This window comes from Ranitomeya imitator, chromosome 3, assembly GCF_032444005.1.
Source record: "Ranitomeya imitator isolate aRanImi1 chromosome 3, aRanImi1.pri, whole genome shotgun sequence".
Lineage (NCBI taxonomy): Eukaryota > Metazoa > Chordata > Amphibia > Anura > Dendrobatidae > Ranitomeya > Ranitomeya imitator.
The window spans coordinates 486,487,724-486,504,241 of record NC_091284.1 but is presented as its reverse complement, the minus strand read 5'-3'; the positions used below and the strand labels follow the sequence as shown (position 1 = coordinate 486,504,241).

Sequence of the window (16,518 nt, the reverse complement as noted above, 5' to 3'; positions counted from 1 at the left end):
GCAAGCAGCCCAGTAAGTGACAGATCGCTGGAAGTAGGTCTCTACATTATGCTGCTCTACAGTTAGGTGGTAGAAACCTATTGACAGATTCCAATCAATATAAAAACTACTACTATGTCAAGCCGTGTTCATGGATTTGAACATTTATAGCTGTACTTATATGGAAAAAAAAAAAGGTATATATTGTGATGTTGGAATTATTCAAGTTTTTTCCATGTCAAATTGTAAACTTCTGCCTGTACAATGTGAAAACTTCTGTCCTGTTAAGTAGGGCTGTGGAGTCAGTGTCCATTTTGGTGGGATTGGTATAATATGGACCAACTCCTAAAATATATAATACATTGGGTGCAGCAGTACAATGCAGGATGTGCTGTAAATGTTTTCCTAAGAATTAGGTAAAGTTATGAAATGTCCTATAAGTTATGAAATGTCCTATAAATGTCTGTTCTGTTCCTGATCTTAGGATCTCGGCTTTTAGTGCAGTTGAATCTGTGCTGCACTTTATGTACATGCTCAGTAGTGACCAGTGCTGTGGGGTCAGAGTTGGGGAACTTGAGGAGCTGGAGGTTTGGCTTACCAACACCACAGCCCTGTTGTTTATACCTATATACCTTAGACAAACGATGGATCCGGCCACCTCTCACATACACAGGAGTGCTCACTCTGTATTTTCTATGAGAGCCGCCACCACACATTTTTGGTGGAAACTTATCTCGGTGAGAAGAACATGATCATGCATGCGAAATTGGACTTGCTGGGTGTTTAGCTCACATGACAATCAGCTATTTAGGCTCCCCAAATATGTTAGACTGTCAGCCAAACCATCGATTTTGACCGGTTCGGCCAATGTTGGTCTAGTGTGTATGGAGAGCTTTAATTTGCCAAAAGGAGGTTACAGGGAATTTGATTTCATTGCAGCTTCATTGTTAGCAGTGTAGTTAATGCAAAATCAGGAAGGTATGCTTTATATACTGTGGGCCAAAACCTGCTGAGGTACCTTACCGTATATACTCATGTATAAGCCGAGATTTTCAGCCCATTTTTTTTGTGCTGAAATCGCCCCCCTCGGCTTATACACGAGTCATGGTCCAGAAAGCCAGCGGGTGAGCGGTGAAGCAGCAGTGGTCAGCTGTGACGACATACTCACCCTCCTCGCGCCGGCGCTGAACGTCCCTGCATCTCTGTTGTCCCGGTGCATCAGTTCTTCCTGTGCTCTGCGGTCAGGTGGTACTGCTCATTAAGGTAATGAATATGCACCCGTCTCCACTCCCATAGGCGTTGAGTGCATATTTATTACCTTAATGAGCGGTACCACGTGACCGCCAAGCACAGGAATAGCTGCCGCGCTGGGACAATGGAGATGCAGGGACTTGTAGCGACCGTGCAAAGAGGGTGAGTATGATGGGAGAGGATGCTGGGAGTCGAGCAAAGCCGAGCCATGCATACAAGATGGGATGGGCGAGCCGAGCCATGCATACAAGACGGGACAGGGGAGCCAAGTCATGCATCCAAGATGGGACGGGGGAGGGGGAATCCATGCATACAAGACGGGGGAGCCGAGCCATGCATACAAGGCGGGAGAGCCGAGTCATGCATACAAGGTGGGACGGGGGAGCCAAGCCATGCATGCAAGAAGGGACGGGGAAGCCGAGCCATGCATGCAAGATGGGACGGGGAAGCCGAGCCATGCATACAAGACAGGGGAAGCCGAGCCATGCATACAAGACAGGACGGGGGAGCTGGGCCATGCATACAAGATGGGACGGGGGAGCTGAGCCATGCATACAAGGCGGGGGAGCCGAGTCATGCATACAAGATGAGACGGGGGAGCCGAGCCATACATACAAGACGGGATGGGGAAACCGAGCCATGCATACAAGAAAGGACGGGGGAGCTGGGCCATGCATACAAGATGGGACGGGGGAGCTGAGCCATGCATACAAGGCGGGGGAGCCGAGTCATGCATACAAGATGAGACGGGGGAGCCGAGCCATGCATACAAGACGGGACGGGGAAACCGAGCCATGCATACAAGACGGGACGGGGGAGCCGAGTCATGCATACAAGACGGGACGGGGAGCTGAGCCATGCATACAAGATGGGACGGGGGAGCCGAGTCATGCATACAAAACGGAACGGGGGAGCCGAGCCATGCATACAAGACGGGACGGGGGAGCCGAGTCATGCATACAAGACGGGACGGGGGAGCCGAGTCATGCATACAAGATGGGACGGGGGAGCCGAGTTATGCATACAAGATGGGACGGGGGAGCCGAGTCATGCATACAAGATGGGACGGGGGAGCCGAGTCATGCATACAAGATGGGACGGGGAAGACGAGTCATGCATACAAGATGGAGCGGTGGGGGGAAGCCATGCATACAACGAGGGAAGCCAAACAGAACAAGACGGGAGGGAGCTACATATAGCAGGACAGGGATGAGAGGACAATGCATGCCCAGCTTATACTCGAGTCAATAAGCTTACCCAGTTTTCCTAGGCAAAATTAGGTGCCTCGGCTTATACTCTGGTCAGCTTATACTTGAGTATATACGGTAATTGTCGCTTGTTTAAGCCCATCTTATAAGGACCAATTCAAACTGTGGGGGCAAGCAGAAGGAGTGTTCAGACCTCATACATTGTACATAGGCAGATGTGCTGCTGATAACATTGATTTTTAGGACCCACAGGAATCAGATGACAGATGAGTGTCTTGACGGTATGGCTAAATACTGTACATGGTCATCAGTCTGCCTGACAGTGTGTTGGTGACACCCGCAATGGCTACAGCAGCAGCTGACTGTGGCTAGTGAGGTATTTTGTGGGGTTTCACAATAAGGTTTCTGGTGCAGTTTGGGTTACCCCTGCAAGTCTCAAGCTGCACCATTCTTAGCTGTGCAGCAGATGATTTGCAACAGAGGTTGCCACTACCCACTAGAGAAAATGAGCATCTGTTGTTAAGTAAAGGTATTCATGAATGTATTTTTTTAATCGGAAATGCTATTAACGCCTTCCCGACATGGCCAATTTCCTTTTTTTTTTCTCCCCTCCCCTTCTTCCCAGAGCCATAACTTTTTTTTTTTTTTTTTACTTTTCTTTCCACATCAACGTATGTGGGCTTGTGTTTTGTTCTTCTTTCATTTTCGCTGTTTTTCGAGATCCATTTTCATTTTTTGCAGGGTGAAACGATGATCTTATTGATACTATTTTGGGATATATCTAACATTTTGATGCCTTCTTACTGCATTTTTTGCTGTATGGTGGCGTCCAATAAAAATCACAATTTTGGCTTGATATAGGTGTTTTTATATTTAAATCTATTTTCGGTTTAATAACTAGCTACATATTTTTTATACAGCGTACATTTCTGGACGTGGCGATACCACTTATGTGGCATAAGAGGGTAATTTTATTAGTTTCTTTAGGGAACTTGAACATGCGGTCGTCTGATCACTTGTACTATACACCTGAATACCACAATATTGTTGCATATACAGTTCCGGCAAAAGAAATCACACTTGTGTCGAAAAAGAAAACTTTACATGTAAAATCTGCATCATCATTTCGCTTATTAAAAGTGCACGCAATGGGGGAGATAATCAAAAACTGTCTAATAGCAAAACTGGCATAGGAAAATGTAAATACTAATTAATGCCGAAATACTAAACTAATTGTAATGAAATATCCACAATAAAACACTTGGATGTTAATATTTTTAGGATTTCGATTAACTTTGTAAAGATTGTTTTGCCGGCACTGTATTAAAAATCACAGTCTCCTTTGAAGCCCAGCCACAGGCTTGGGTTTCAAGGGAGCTGCATGATGACAAGTACAGAGGTGTTCAACAGACCCCGGCTGTCATAGCAATCCATCGGCTCTATGCGATCACTTCGTGAGTGCCAGTGGACCCATAGAATGATGCGCCCCCATGCGGGCGTGCTGTTAATGTCAATGTCAGAGTTTGATTTAAACAGAAACCGGTTAAGTTGTGGGCTCCGCTTCACTCTCTGCTGTTAGAAGCAGGTACAGGCTGTGTGTCAGCCATTACCTGCTGGGTATGGGTCGTGGTCACACTGTGAACCCGGTACTGACTTGCGCTGTACATGTATGGCGGATGTCTGGAAGGGGTCAAAGTTTTATAGAAATTATATAATATACAGTCTATATAGCAAAAAGAACCCCATAATACAGCCCTCTCATCACCCAATCTATTTATTATGATGTGTCTGTTTAGAATTATCTTTTTTTTTTTTTTTTTACTTTTTCCTCGAACTCTCCAACCTTTCCTACTGGCAAGATGGAGATGTAATCTGTCTATTAATCACCATTTGATCTATGAGAATGTGAATAGTTACCGATGGGATGGATTCCTATTCATTGTTTGCATATGGTTGTTGTTTACTTGTGTTTTCTTTCTTATTTTCAGGTCTCGGGAAGACCAAGAGAAAGAATAGCACTCGAGATGCCTCACCAACTCCAAGCACCGATGCAGAGTATTCTTCCAATGGTACAAATTCAGATAGGATCTATGACTTAAACATTCCAGCATATGTAAAGTTTGCATATGCCGCCGAGAGAGATGATGAACTGTCCCTTGTGAAGGGTTCACGAGTGATTGTTATGGAAAAGTGCAGTGATGGCTGGTGGCGTGGAACACACAATGGACAGGTTGGGTGGTTTCCATCAAACTATGTCGTAGAAGAAGTTGATGAAGCAACTGCGGATTCCCCTAGTTTTCTCAGTTTGAGAAAAGGAGCCTCCATTAGCAATGGTCAGAACACTAAAGTTCTCCATGTTGTGCAGACACTATACCCCTTTAGTTCGGTAACAGAAGAAGAGCTAAACTTTGAGAAAGGCGAAATCATGGAAGTCATTGAAAAGCCTGAAAACGACCCTGAATGGTGGAAATGTAAAAATTCCAGTGGACAGATTGGTCTTGTTCCCAAAAACTATGTTGTCATTTTAAATGATGGTCCTTCCATAAATAGTCCTCATGTTCACCAAATAAGCTATACTGGTCCTGCATGTACAGGTCGCTTCGCTGGGAAAGGATGGTACTATGGAGGGGTGACAAGACATCAAGCTGAATGTGCCCTGAATGAAAGGGGTGTGGATGGAGACTTTCTTATCCGCGACAGTGAGTCTTCAGTGAGTACATTTATTTTTTACTCCTCCTGCTCGATTGCATACAGTTCTTGCAGTGTATGTAAATTCCACATATGAAGGTTTACACATAATGCATTTTTTAAAAATCTGACCACTGTCACTTTGAGGTTATAGCTGTGGAACGCATCTACAGATCCCACTGATTCTGAAATTGTTTTTTTCGTGATATATTGTACTTCATGATGGTGGTAAAATTTGTTCAACATAACTTGCGTTTATTTGTTAAATTTGGCAAAAATTTTGAACATCTCATAAGTTTCATACTTTTAATTTTTATGCCCTTAAACCTGAGAGTTATGTCACAATTCGGCCTTACATCAGCACAATTTTTGAAACTTCATTTTATTTTTGTTAGTAAGTTAGAAGGGTTAAAAGTTGATAAGCAAATTCTAATTTTTCCAGCAAAGTTTACAAAACCGTATTCTTAAAGTGACTTTGAGGGGCCCATATGACAAAGTACCCAAAAGTGACACCATTCTAAAAACTGCACCTCCTCAAGTTGCTCAAAACCACATTCAAGAAGTTTATTAACCCTTCACAAGAATTAATGCAATGTGGAAGGAAAAAAATGATCATATTAAAATTTTCACAAATTTAGCACCATTTTTTTTTTTTTTTTCACAAAGTTAGCTGGAGAAGATAGACCCCAAAATATGTTGTGCAATTTCTTCTGAGTATACAGATATCCCATACGCAGTGTGAAACTACTGTTTGGGTGCATGGCAGACCCTGGAAGGGAGGAGCACCATTTGACTTTAACTCAAAAATGGCTGGAATAGAGAGCGGACACCATATTGCGTTTGGAGAGCCACTGATGGGCAAAAACAGTGGAAACCCCCCCACACACTATTTATCCCATTTTGAAAACTGCACCCCTCAAGGAATTTTTCCCACAAAATGCCTTTAGCCTCATTTTGTTTATTTTTTATTTTCACAAGAGTAACAGGAGAAAATGCACCGCACAATTTTTTGCACAATTTATCCTGAGTACACCACTACTCCATATGCATTCAACATCTACTTTTGAGGCACACTGCAGAGCTCAGAAGGGAATAAGCGCCATGTTGGAGTAAAGATTTTGCTGTAATGGTTTGCGGGTGCCATGTCACATCAGAGCCATTGAGGTGCCAGAACAGCAGAAACCTTCCGTAAGTTACCTTATTTTACAAACTATACCCACCCCCTCAATTAATTTAGCTGTGCAGTGTGCATTTTGACACCACATGTGCCTCATATAAATTTATATAATTTGGGTTGAAGAAAGAATTATTACATTTGTACCGCTAAAATCTTGTTCTAGCTCCAAATCTTTAATTTTTCTAAGGGATAATATGAAAAAATGTACGTGACAGTGTGTTGTAAAAATTTCTACTGAGTTTGCCAATACCCTACATGTAATCGGGAACTAGTTTTCAGGCAGAGTGCAAAGCTCAGAAGAGAAGGAGCGCCATGTTATAGTCCAGATTTTACTGTTATGGTTTACGATTGCCATGACCCACAGGGAGAGCCTCAGAGGTGCCAGCACAGCAGAACCCTCCCCCCCCCTCCCTCCCATAAGTAACCCTGTTTTACAAACTACACCTCTCAATGAATTCATCTACGCGTGCAATGACCATATTGACACCACAGGTGTGTCACATAATTTTATATCATTGGGCAGTGGAGAAAAAATATTGACATTTTTACGCGAAGACATGTTGCTTTAGCCTCAGATTTTATATTTTCTCACTGGGATGTGTGTAAAAATGGCACCAAAATTTGTCATAATTTCTGCTGAACGTGGAAATACCCCATATGTGGCTGTACAGTACTGCTTAGCCACACTGCAAAACTTGTGAGCGACGGCGCGCTATTTCCCTCCTGGAGCACAGATTTTCCTAGAAAAGTTTGCAGACTTCATATACAGAGTCCCTAAATGCTAGAAGAGCAGAATACCTCCGTCAAGTGACCCAATTTTGGAAATTATACCCCTGCCTAATATGTGGACACTAAATGTGGTTTAGGCACACTGGGGGCATTTGGATTTGGGAGTCAGAATTCTCTGAATTTCTTTTGGAGGGCGGGGAACCCCATAGCACTTTTACAGAGCCTTTTGTCCTACCTGTAATGTGGAAGCCCACTGTATTTCCATTTACAGATGACTGACCTGATTGGGACTTGTTGTTTTGTTTTTGGTTTTTTTTTTGTGGATTGATTTGAAGCTTTTGTTGGGATCATTTTACATTAACCCCTTAAGCCCCGAGGGTGGTTTGCACGTTAATGACTGGGCCAATTTTTACAATTCTGACCACATGTCTACTTTACATCAGCACAATTTTGGAAACAAAATTTTTTTTGTTAGGGAGTTATAAGGGTTAAAAATTGACCAGCAATTTCTCATTTTTACAACACCCTTTTTTTTAGGGACCACATCACATTTGAAGTCATTTTGAGGGGTCTATATGAAAATAGCCAAGTGTGACACCATTCTAAAAACTGCACCCCTCAAGAAGTTTATTAACCCTTCAGGAGAAAATGGACCCCAAAAGTTGTTGTACAATTTGTCCTGAGTACGCCGATACCCCATATGTGGGGGTAAACCACTGTTTCAATGCAAAATTGACTGGAATAGAGATGGAACGCCATGTTGTGTTTGGAGAGCCCCTAATGTGCCTAAACATTGAAACCCCCACAAGTGACACCATTTTGGAAAGTAGACCCCCTAAGGAACTTATCTAGATGTGTGGTGAGCACTTTGACCCACCAAGTGCTTCACAGAAGTTTATAATGCAGAGCCGTAAAAATAAAAAATCATATTTTTTCACAAAAATGATTTTTTCGCCCAAATTTTTTTTCCTAAGGATAAGAGAAGAAAATGGACCCCAAAAGTTGTTGTGCAATTTGTCCTGAGTACGCTGAGACCCCATATATTGGGGTATAACCCTGTTTGGGTGCACGGGAGAGCTCGGAAGGGAAGGAGCACTATTTTACTTTTTCAACGCAGAATTGGCTGGAATTGAGATCGGACGCCATGTCGCGTTCGGAGAGCCCTTGATGTGCCTTGTCACGATTCACCCCGTGACTGTGAACAATACGTCATGATCGGGGTGACCTTTGGCCAGCCCACGGCTATCACATGTGCAGGGTGCTTATCTTAGTTATCCCTCCACTGCCCCAATGTGATGAAAACACAAACAAGGCTATTGACCTCTCAATTTACCTCAGGGGCTTATTTTAGTTATCCCACTACTCTGCAATATAACACTAACTGCAAGGATTTATGTATATCCCGCTTTACAGTTCCTCTTGAAAACTTGCAGCTCTCTGGCGCCCCCCCTTACCCTCAGGTCAGATTGGCTGTGCCCCCCTTACCCTCAGGTCAGATTGGCTGTCTATGTACTGGCTATTGGGCACGCTGCAGCAAAGGCGATATAACTGCTCCCACTCAGGCAGGAACAATAATTATCAACACCGCCATCGCTACATCGACTCCCAAAAGCACAGGACAAGGTATGCCGCCACCAGCTTCGATTAACGGGTCCGAAGCTAACCCAAAACAGTAGCGTAATTCCCTTCAGAAGACTTTGGGTACATTTTAGAGCAGGAGAACTAAGCTAGTATTTTAAATATTTTACTCCATAAAAATCAGGCAGTGATTATAAAAAGGTATACAAAGATGTTACAATATGAGACAAAGTATGTATGTACAATGCAATTCTAAAATAACATGGATTAAAGAAGAAAGATAAAACTCACGTTCTCAGATCATCTCAGGCAAAACCATGCTGGTAAGCGGAGCCAAATATCCCAATTCATGAGAAGGTCTGGCAGCAACAGCTCCTCAGACAAGACTGAATGCTGGGTGAAGTGCAGAAACTTATAACTGCAGCATTGTGACATCACTAAAGGGGTTGAGTTAATATCGCCCTCCCCTCTCAGCTGTAGAGTTTTTCCCAACAATTCTTATAACTCATCATCGCTCGAGAATCTGGCAGAATCATAACACACACCTCATCCATCTTGTATTAAAATTAGCTTTCTATTGGTACCAAATTCGTCCTAGTTGTTCCACACGGTTCCGGAGAAATCTGCACTTTGTACTTGTTGTGTTTAACTGCTCGCTCTTAGTGTTGGACAGATCTACCGATGGAAGTTAACAATATATACTTATTATTTTTGTAGCCCAAATTGGTGGCCCAATATGTTACTATAATAAAACAAAGAACCTCATGTCTTGAGAGGGATATCAGACCAGTTTCAGCTCGAGGAAGATTTGTGCAGCTACAAGCGCAATAAAAATTCTTGGTGGGGGCTATGAGGGATTTGGGATTCACACATACACACAGCAGAATCGAAGAGAGAAGGGGGGCCAGAGCCCACAATATGTGTGCTAACAGGGACAACTAAAAATCATATTATACACTATCATCACATGCCTAAACAGTGGAAACCCCCAATTCTAACTGAAACCCAAACACACCCCTAACCCTAATCCCAACTCTAACCCTAACCACACCCCTAACCCGAACAAGCCCCTAATCCCAACCACAACCCTAATCCCAACCACGCCCCTAATCCTAACCCCAACACACTCCTAACCCTAATCCCAACCCTAACCACACCCCTAACTCCAACACACCCCTAATCCCAACCGTAACCCTAACCACACCCCTAATCCCAACCGTAAATGTAATCCTAACCCTAGTTTTAGCCTCAACCCTAACTGTAGCCCTAACGTTAACCCTAGCCCCAACCCTAACTCTAACCCCAACCCTAACCCTAATGGGAAAATGGAAATGGATACATTTTTTTAATTTTATTATTTTTCCCTAACTAAGGGGGTGATGATTTACTTTTATAGCAGTTTTTTAGCGGATTTTTATGATCGGCAGCTGTCACACACTAAGAGACGCATTTTATTGCAAAAAATAGTTTTTGCGTCTCCACATTTTGAGAGCTATAATTTTTCCATATTTTGGTCCACAGAGTCATGTGAGGTCTTGTTTTTTGCGGGCTGAATTGACGTTTTATTAGTACCATTTTCGGGCACGTGACTTTTTTTTGATCACTTTTGATTCCGATTTTTGTGAGGCAGAATGACCAAAAACCAGCTATTCATGAATTTCTTTTTTTTGGGGGGGGGGGGGAGAGGGAGGGAGCGTTTATACCGTTCCACGTTTGGTGAAATTGATAAAGCAGTTTTATTCTTTGGGTCAGAAGGATTACAGAGATACCTCATTTATATTTTTTTATGTTTTGGCATTTTATACGATAAGAACTATTTTATTGAAAAAATAATTATTTTTGCATCGCTTTATTCTGAGGATTATAACTTTTTAATTTTTTGCTGATGGTGCTGTATGATGGCTCATTTTTTGCGGGACAAGATGATGTTTTCAGCGGTACCATGGTTATTTATTTATATCCGTCTTTTTGATCGCGTGTTATTCCACTTCTTGTTCGGCGGTATGATAATAAAGCGTTGTTTTTTGCCTTTTTTTACGGTGTTCACTGAAGGGGTTAACTAGCAGGACAGTTTTATAGGTCGAGTCGTTACGGATGCGGCGATACTAAATATGTGTACTTTTATTGTTTTTTTGTTCGTTTTTTTTTTAGATAAAGAAATGTAGTTATGGGAAAAATATATATCTATTTTTTTATTTAGGAATTTTTTATTTTTTTTTTTACATATGTGAATATTTTTTTTTTACTTTACAACATGGGGACATCAGGTTATAGGGTCAGAGCGCTGATCTGTCACTTTGCCGCAGGGCTGTGGAGTCGGTAAGCCACAGTTGCGACTCCGACTCCTGGATTTTATCAGGTTCCGACTCCGACTCCTTCATAAATGGCCAATTCGTAACAATAAATTTACTGTTGTCAAATATTAACATCGTGCTTATTCAGTTTCTCACCATCATATAAGTAATCGGACCACTTAGAGCAAAAAATATATTTATTAGAATACAATTAGAATATAGCAAATAACTTTTATAAACTTTTCTAAACTCTTGTAAGTAAATATGCAATAAACACTGTTATGCAGTTAATAAGAAGAAATCTATACACTGTCAGACATAATGTTTTCTATCTTGAGTGATGGTGAAATGTTCAAATACAACTGATTTAATGTGACGCTTCTTTGACATTCTCTGGTTTTTAATTCTGCATTCACAATCCAAATGACAATTGTTTTTCCTAAAAACAATTGTACCAAATTGCCAGGTCGTACAACTGATATAGTGGTCAGTAATACTGTTATTCCTCATGTACTCACAGTTAACTGATACAAAGCTTGTTGAAAGGATAATACTTCTTACAGTCTTCCTCTTCTGAGTAGCAGCTGTGAGATGCTTGGAAGACACACACCAAACATCTAGTCTAGAGGAGGAGCTTTACTACTAAGAATTTGCAACACATTTTCACTTTCAGTTTCATACGTTGTAAGTAGGGGGGTTGGGGCAGCATGATGTTAACCAAGTATAAGATTAGATAAGGGCAGTGGAGAACAGTGACACACAAGAAGTAAGAAATGTCTCTATCTCCAGCAGAACTGCTTATCACTGTTAATAGTTTGATAGAACATACCGTATATACTCGAGTATAAGCCGAGATTTTCAGCCCAAAATTTTGGGCTGAAAGTGACTCTCTCGGCTTATACTCGAGTCACGGTGGGCGGCAGGGTCGGCGGGTGAGGGGGAGAGGGCGCTGAGGCATACTCACCTAGTCCTGGCGATCCTGGCGCTCCCCCTACCCGTCACACGGTCTTCGGTGCTGCAGTAGTTCTTCTCTTCAGCGGTCACGTGGGACCGCTCATTAGAGAAATGAAAACGCGGCTCCACCTCCCATAGGGGTGGAGCAGCATATTCATTTCTCTAATCAGCGGTAACGGTGACCGCTGATAGAGGAAGAGGCTGCAGCACTGAAGACCGTGTGACAGGCAGAGGGAGCGGGACGCCGGGAGCAGGTAAGTATGTCATATTCACCTATCCCCGTTCCACACGCCGGGCGCCGCTCCATCTTCCCGGCGTCTCTCCGCTCTGACTGTGCAGGTCAGAGGGCGCGATGACGCATATAGTGTGCGCGCCGCCCTCTGCCTGATCAGTCAGTGCGGAGAGACGCCGGGACCGGACGCCGGGAGCTGCAAGCAAGAGAGGTGAGTATGGCATTTTTTTTTTTTATTGCAGCAGCAGCAGCAATGGCACAGCTTTCTATGGCACAGCTATTGGGCAATACTGAACGGCGCAGAGCACTATATGGCAGCTATGGGGCAATACTGAACGGCGCAGAGCACTATATGGCAGCTATGGGGCAATACTGAACGGCGCAGAGCACTATATGGCACAGCTGTGGGGCAATACTGAACGGTGCAGAGCACTATATGGCAGCTATGGGGCAATACTGAACGGCGCAGAGCACTATATGGCAGCTATGGGGCAATACTGAACGGCGCAGAGCACTATATGGCAGCTATGGGGCAATAATGAACGGCGCAGAGCACTATATGGCAGCTATGGGGCAATACTGAACGGCGCAGAGCACTATATGGCACCTATGGGGCAATAATGAATGGCGCAGAGCACCATATGGCAGCTATGGGGCAATAATGAATGGCGCAGAGCACTATATGGCACAGCTATGGGGCAATGCTGAACGGTGCAGAGCACTATATGGCACAGCTATGGGGCAATAATGAACGGTGCAGGGCACTATATGGCACATCTATGGGACAATAATGAACGGTGCAGAGCACTATATGGCATCTATGGGACAATAATGAACGGTGCAGAGCACTATATGGCAGCTATGGGGCAATAATGAACGGCGCAGAGCACTATATGGCACATCTATGGGGCAATAATGAACGGCGCAGAGTACTATATGGCACATCTATGGGACTATAATGAACGGCGCAGAGCACTATATGGCACAGCTATGGGGCAATAATGAACGGTGCAGAGCACTATATGGCAGAGCTTTATATTGCACATCTATGGGGCAATAATGAACGATGCAGAGCACTATATGGCACAGCTTTATATGGCACATCTATGGGGCAATAATGAACGGTGCAGAGCACTATATGGCACAGCTTTATATGGCACATCTATGGGGCAATAATGAACGGCGCAGAGCACTATATGGCACAGCTATGGGGCAGTAATGAACGGTGCAGAGCACTATATGGCACAGCTATGGGGCAATAATGAACGGTGCAGAGCACTATATGGCACAGCTATGGGGCAATAATGAACGGTGCAGAGCACTATATGGCAGAGCTTTATATGGCACATCTATGGGGCAATAATGAACGGTGCAGAGCACTATATGGCACAGCTTTATATGGCACATCTATGGGGCAATAATGAACGGTGCAGAGAACTATATGGCACAGCTTTATATGGCACATCTATGGGGCAATAATGAACAGTATGGAGCATTATATGTGGCACAGCTTTATATGGAGCATCTTATGGGGCAATAATGAACGGTATGGAGCATTTATTTTTATTTTTGAAATTCACCGGTATCTGCTGCATTTCCTACCCTAGGCTTATACTCGAGTCAATAAGTTTTCCCAGTTTTTTTGTGGCAAAATTAGGGGGGTCGGCTTATACTCGGGTCGGCTTATACTCAAGTATATACGGTATATATTTGAGTAACATTTATAAAATTTGTATGAAAGTTCAATAATGAAATATTAATACATTTTTTTTAAAGCTGGAGTCGGTACATTTCTACCGACTCCGACTCCAACCAAAACTAACTCCGACTCCACGACTCCGACTCCACAGCCCTGCTTTGCCAAGCACTGTGTCAGATCAGCGATCTGGTGTGCACTGCTGGAGGCTTGCAGGAGCCTGCTCTGAGCAGGCACTTGCAAGCCACCTTCCTGCAGGAACCGGAAGTAGCCCCGCGGCCATTTTGGATCCGGGGCCTGCAGGGAGGAGGAGGTAGGAGACCCTCGGAGCAACGCGATCACATCGCGTTGCTCCGAGGGTCTCAGGGAAGCATGCAGGGAGCCCCCTCCCTGCGCGACGCTTCCCTGTACCACCGGAACACTGCGATCATCTTTGATCGCAGTGTGCCGGGGGTTAATGTGCCAGGAGCGGTCCGTGACCGCTCCTGGCACATAGTGCCGGATGTCAGCTGCGATAGTCATCTGACACCCGGCCGCGATCGGCCGCGCTCCCCCCGTGAGTGCGGCCGACCCACTATGACGTGCTATCCCGTTACTGGGAATTAAGTCCCAGGTCATCTCGACAGGATAATACGTCATATGGGATTAAGGGGTTAAAGGCAGTGCTGTGGAGTCTGAATCTGATTCCATTTTGGTAGAGTCAGTCGTAGTCGGTGTCAATGGAATTTGATGAGTCGGAGTCACAGGTTTGGCTTACTGATTTCATAGCCCTGCTTAAAGTGAACCTGTCAGCAGGATTGTGCACAGTAACCTACACACAGTATCAGGTCGGCGCTGTTATACTGATTAAAATTATACCTTGGTTGATGAATTCCATCTTGTTGTTGTTGTTTCTTAGTCTTTATTTCGTTTCGTGTTAGAGATTCTCGTGCCCTAAGGTGGGGCTGGGGTATGTGGTGCTCTGATTAGGTATTCATAATGCAGACTGCTGACAGGTCACTGATCCCTCACTTACCTACTGTACCTCCAAGTTTTCATGATGAATATCTGTATATGCTTTAAAAAAAAAAAAGCCCTTCTGCAGGCAGGTGCCAGTTGTGGCACCTAGTCTGCAGCAAAATAGCATGTTTTGTGCCAATAATGCATTATATTCAGGTTATTCAGCTAGAGGAGAAGAAAAAAAATCCGTCTGAAAATGATGCCCGCCGCACCTGCGTAGTAGCTGCTACTGGTGTTTAGCTGTGATCCTATAGCTGCTACTGCGCATGAGCCGGCGGCGCCATCTTACTGGAGAAGAGGAAAAAAAATCCTCTTCCAAGATGCCACCGCCCGCACAGTAGCAGCTCTCGGAGATGGCCGATTTTGCACATGCCTGCAGAAGGGTGTTTTTTTTAAAACAGATATTCATTATACTAACTAGGGGACAGGTCATCAGTGACTTTTCAGCAGTCTACATTATGAATATCTAATCGGAGAGAGCGCCACATACACCAACCCCGCATTAGGGCACGAGAATCTGATTAACACAAAACTGAAAATAAAGATTAAAGAACAACCATAAGACGGATTTCATCAACCAAGGTATCATTTTATTCAGTATAACGGCGCCGACCTGAAACTGTGTGTAGGTTACTGTGCACAATCCTGCTGACAGGTTCACTTTAATCATATTATCAGTTATTAACTGGGATACCCTCTTCATGCCAACATCAACAGATTTACTAACCATGGAGTTTCAGCAACTAAATTGTTAAACAGCAACAGTCCGTGCTAACTCTAGGCGATGCTCTCAGAAGCCACATCCACCACCTGCCCAGTTCTTGAGTCCCCTCATATCCCAACACTTGACATAGGAAGTTGCAGTACATCCTATGTTGGGAAGGGGGTTAATGCTAGGGGCTGAAAAAATATTATATGAGAGGTCAAGAAATCCAGGAGCATGGGGGCTACAGAGCCTATAAATCGTGTAAAATTTGTTACTATTGCTTAAGTTTTATTGTCTGGCTACTGAAAATGTTTTCTTTCTCCTGCAGTTGTCTTTCTGGTATCCAAAATCTAATGTCTTAAAAGAACATTCACTAGATAGTAAAAGTTCTCCCCTGTCCAAAGATTAGGAGATTGCATACCATCTTGAGGAATACGCTGATAATGAAGTGCATGATGAAAAAAAAAAAAGTTTAATTTGTGCAAAAATTATTACATCACCATGAGATGTGGCTTGACATGATTGAACTGGATTGCTTAACCCCTTCACCCCGAAGCCTGTTTTCAACTTCCTGACCAGATCAATTTATACAATTCTGACCACTGTCACTTTGAGGTCATAACTCTGGAACGCTTCACCAGATTCCACTTATTCTGGGATTTTCTCATGACACATTGGACTTCATGATAGTGGTAGAATTTCAACAAGTGACACCATTTTGGAAACTAGACCCCTTAGGAAACTTATCTAGATGTGTATTGAGCACCTTGAACCCCCAGGTGCTTCACAGACGTTTATAACGTTAAGCCGTGAAAATAAAAAAAATCACATTTTTCCCAGAAATCTTTTTTAGCTCCAAACCTTGCATTTTCATAAGGGCGAAAGGAGAAATTGCTCCATACAATTTGTTGTGCAATTTCTCCTGAGTACGCAAATACCCAATAAGAGGAGGAAAACAACTGTTTGGGCACACAGCAGGGCTTGGAAGGGAAGGAGCGCTATTTGACTTTTTGAATGCAAATTTTGC

The 16,518-nt window shown here is 43.5% G+C and overlaps 1 protein-coding gene across 1 annotated transcript in view; it reads left to right on the top strand.

Annotated features, from left to right (window-relative positions):
• NCK2 (NCK adaptor protein 2) overlaps positions 1-16,518 on the top strand; it is a 92,235-nt gene that overhangs the window by 70,800 nt on the left and 4,917 nt on the right. The window contains exon 3 of the mRNA XM_069757580.1: positions 4,427-5,148. Coding sequence (XP_069613681.1) covers positions 4,427-5,148 — 722 coding nt within the window. The remainder of the gene's footprint in view (positions 1-4,426; positions 5,149-16,518) is intronic.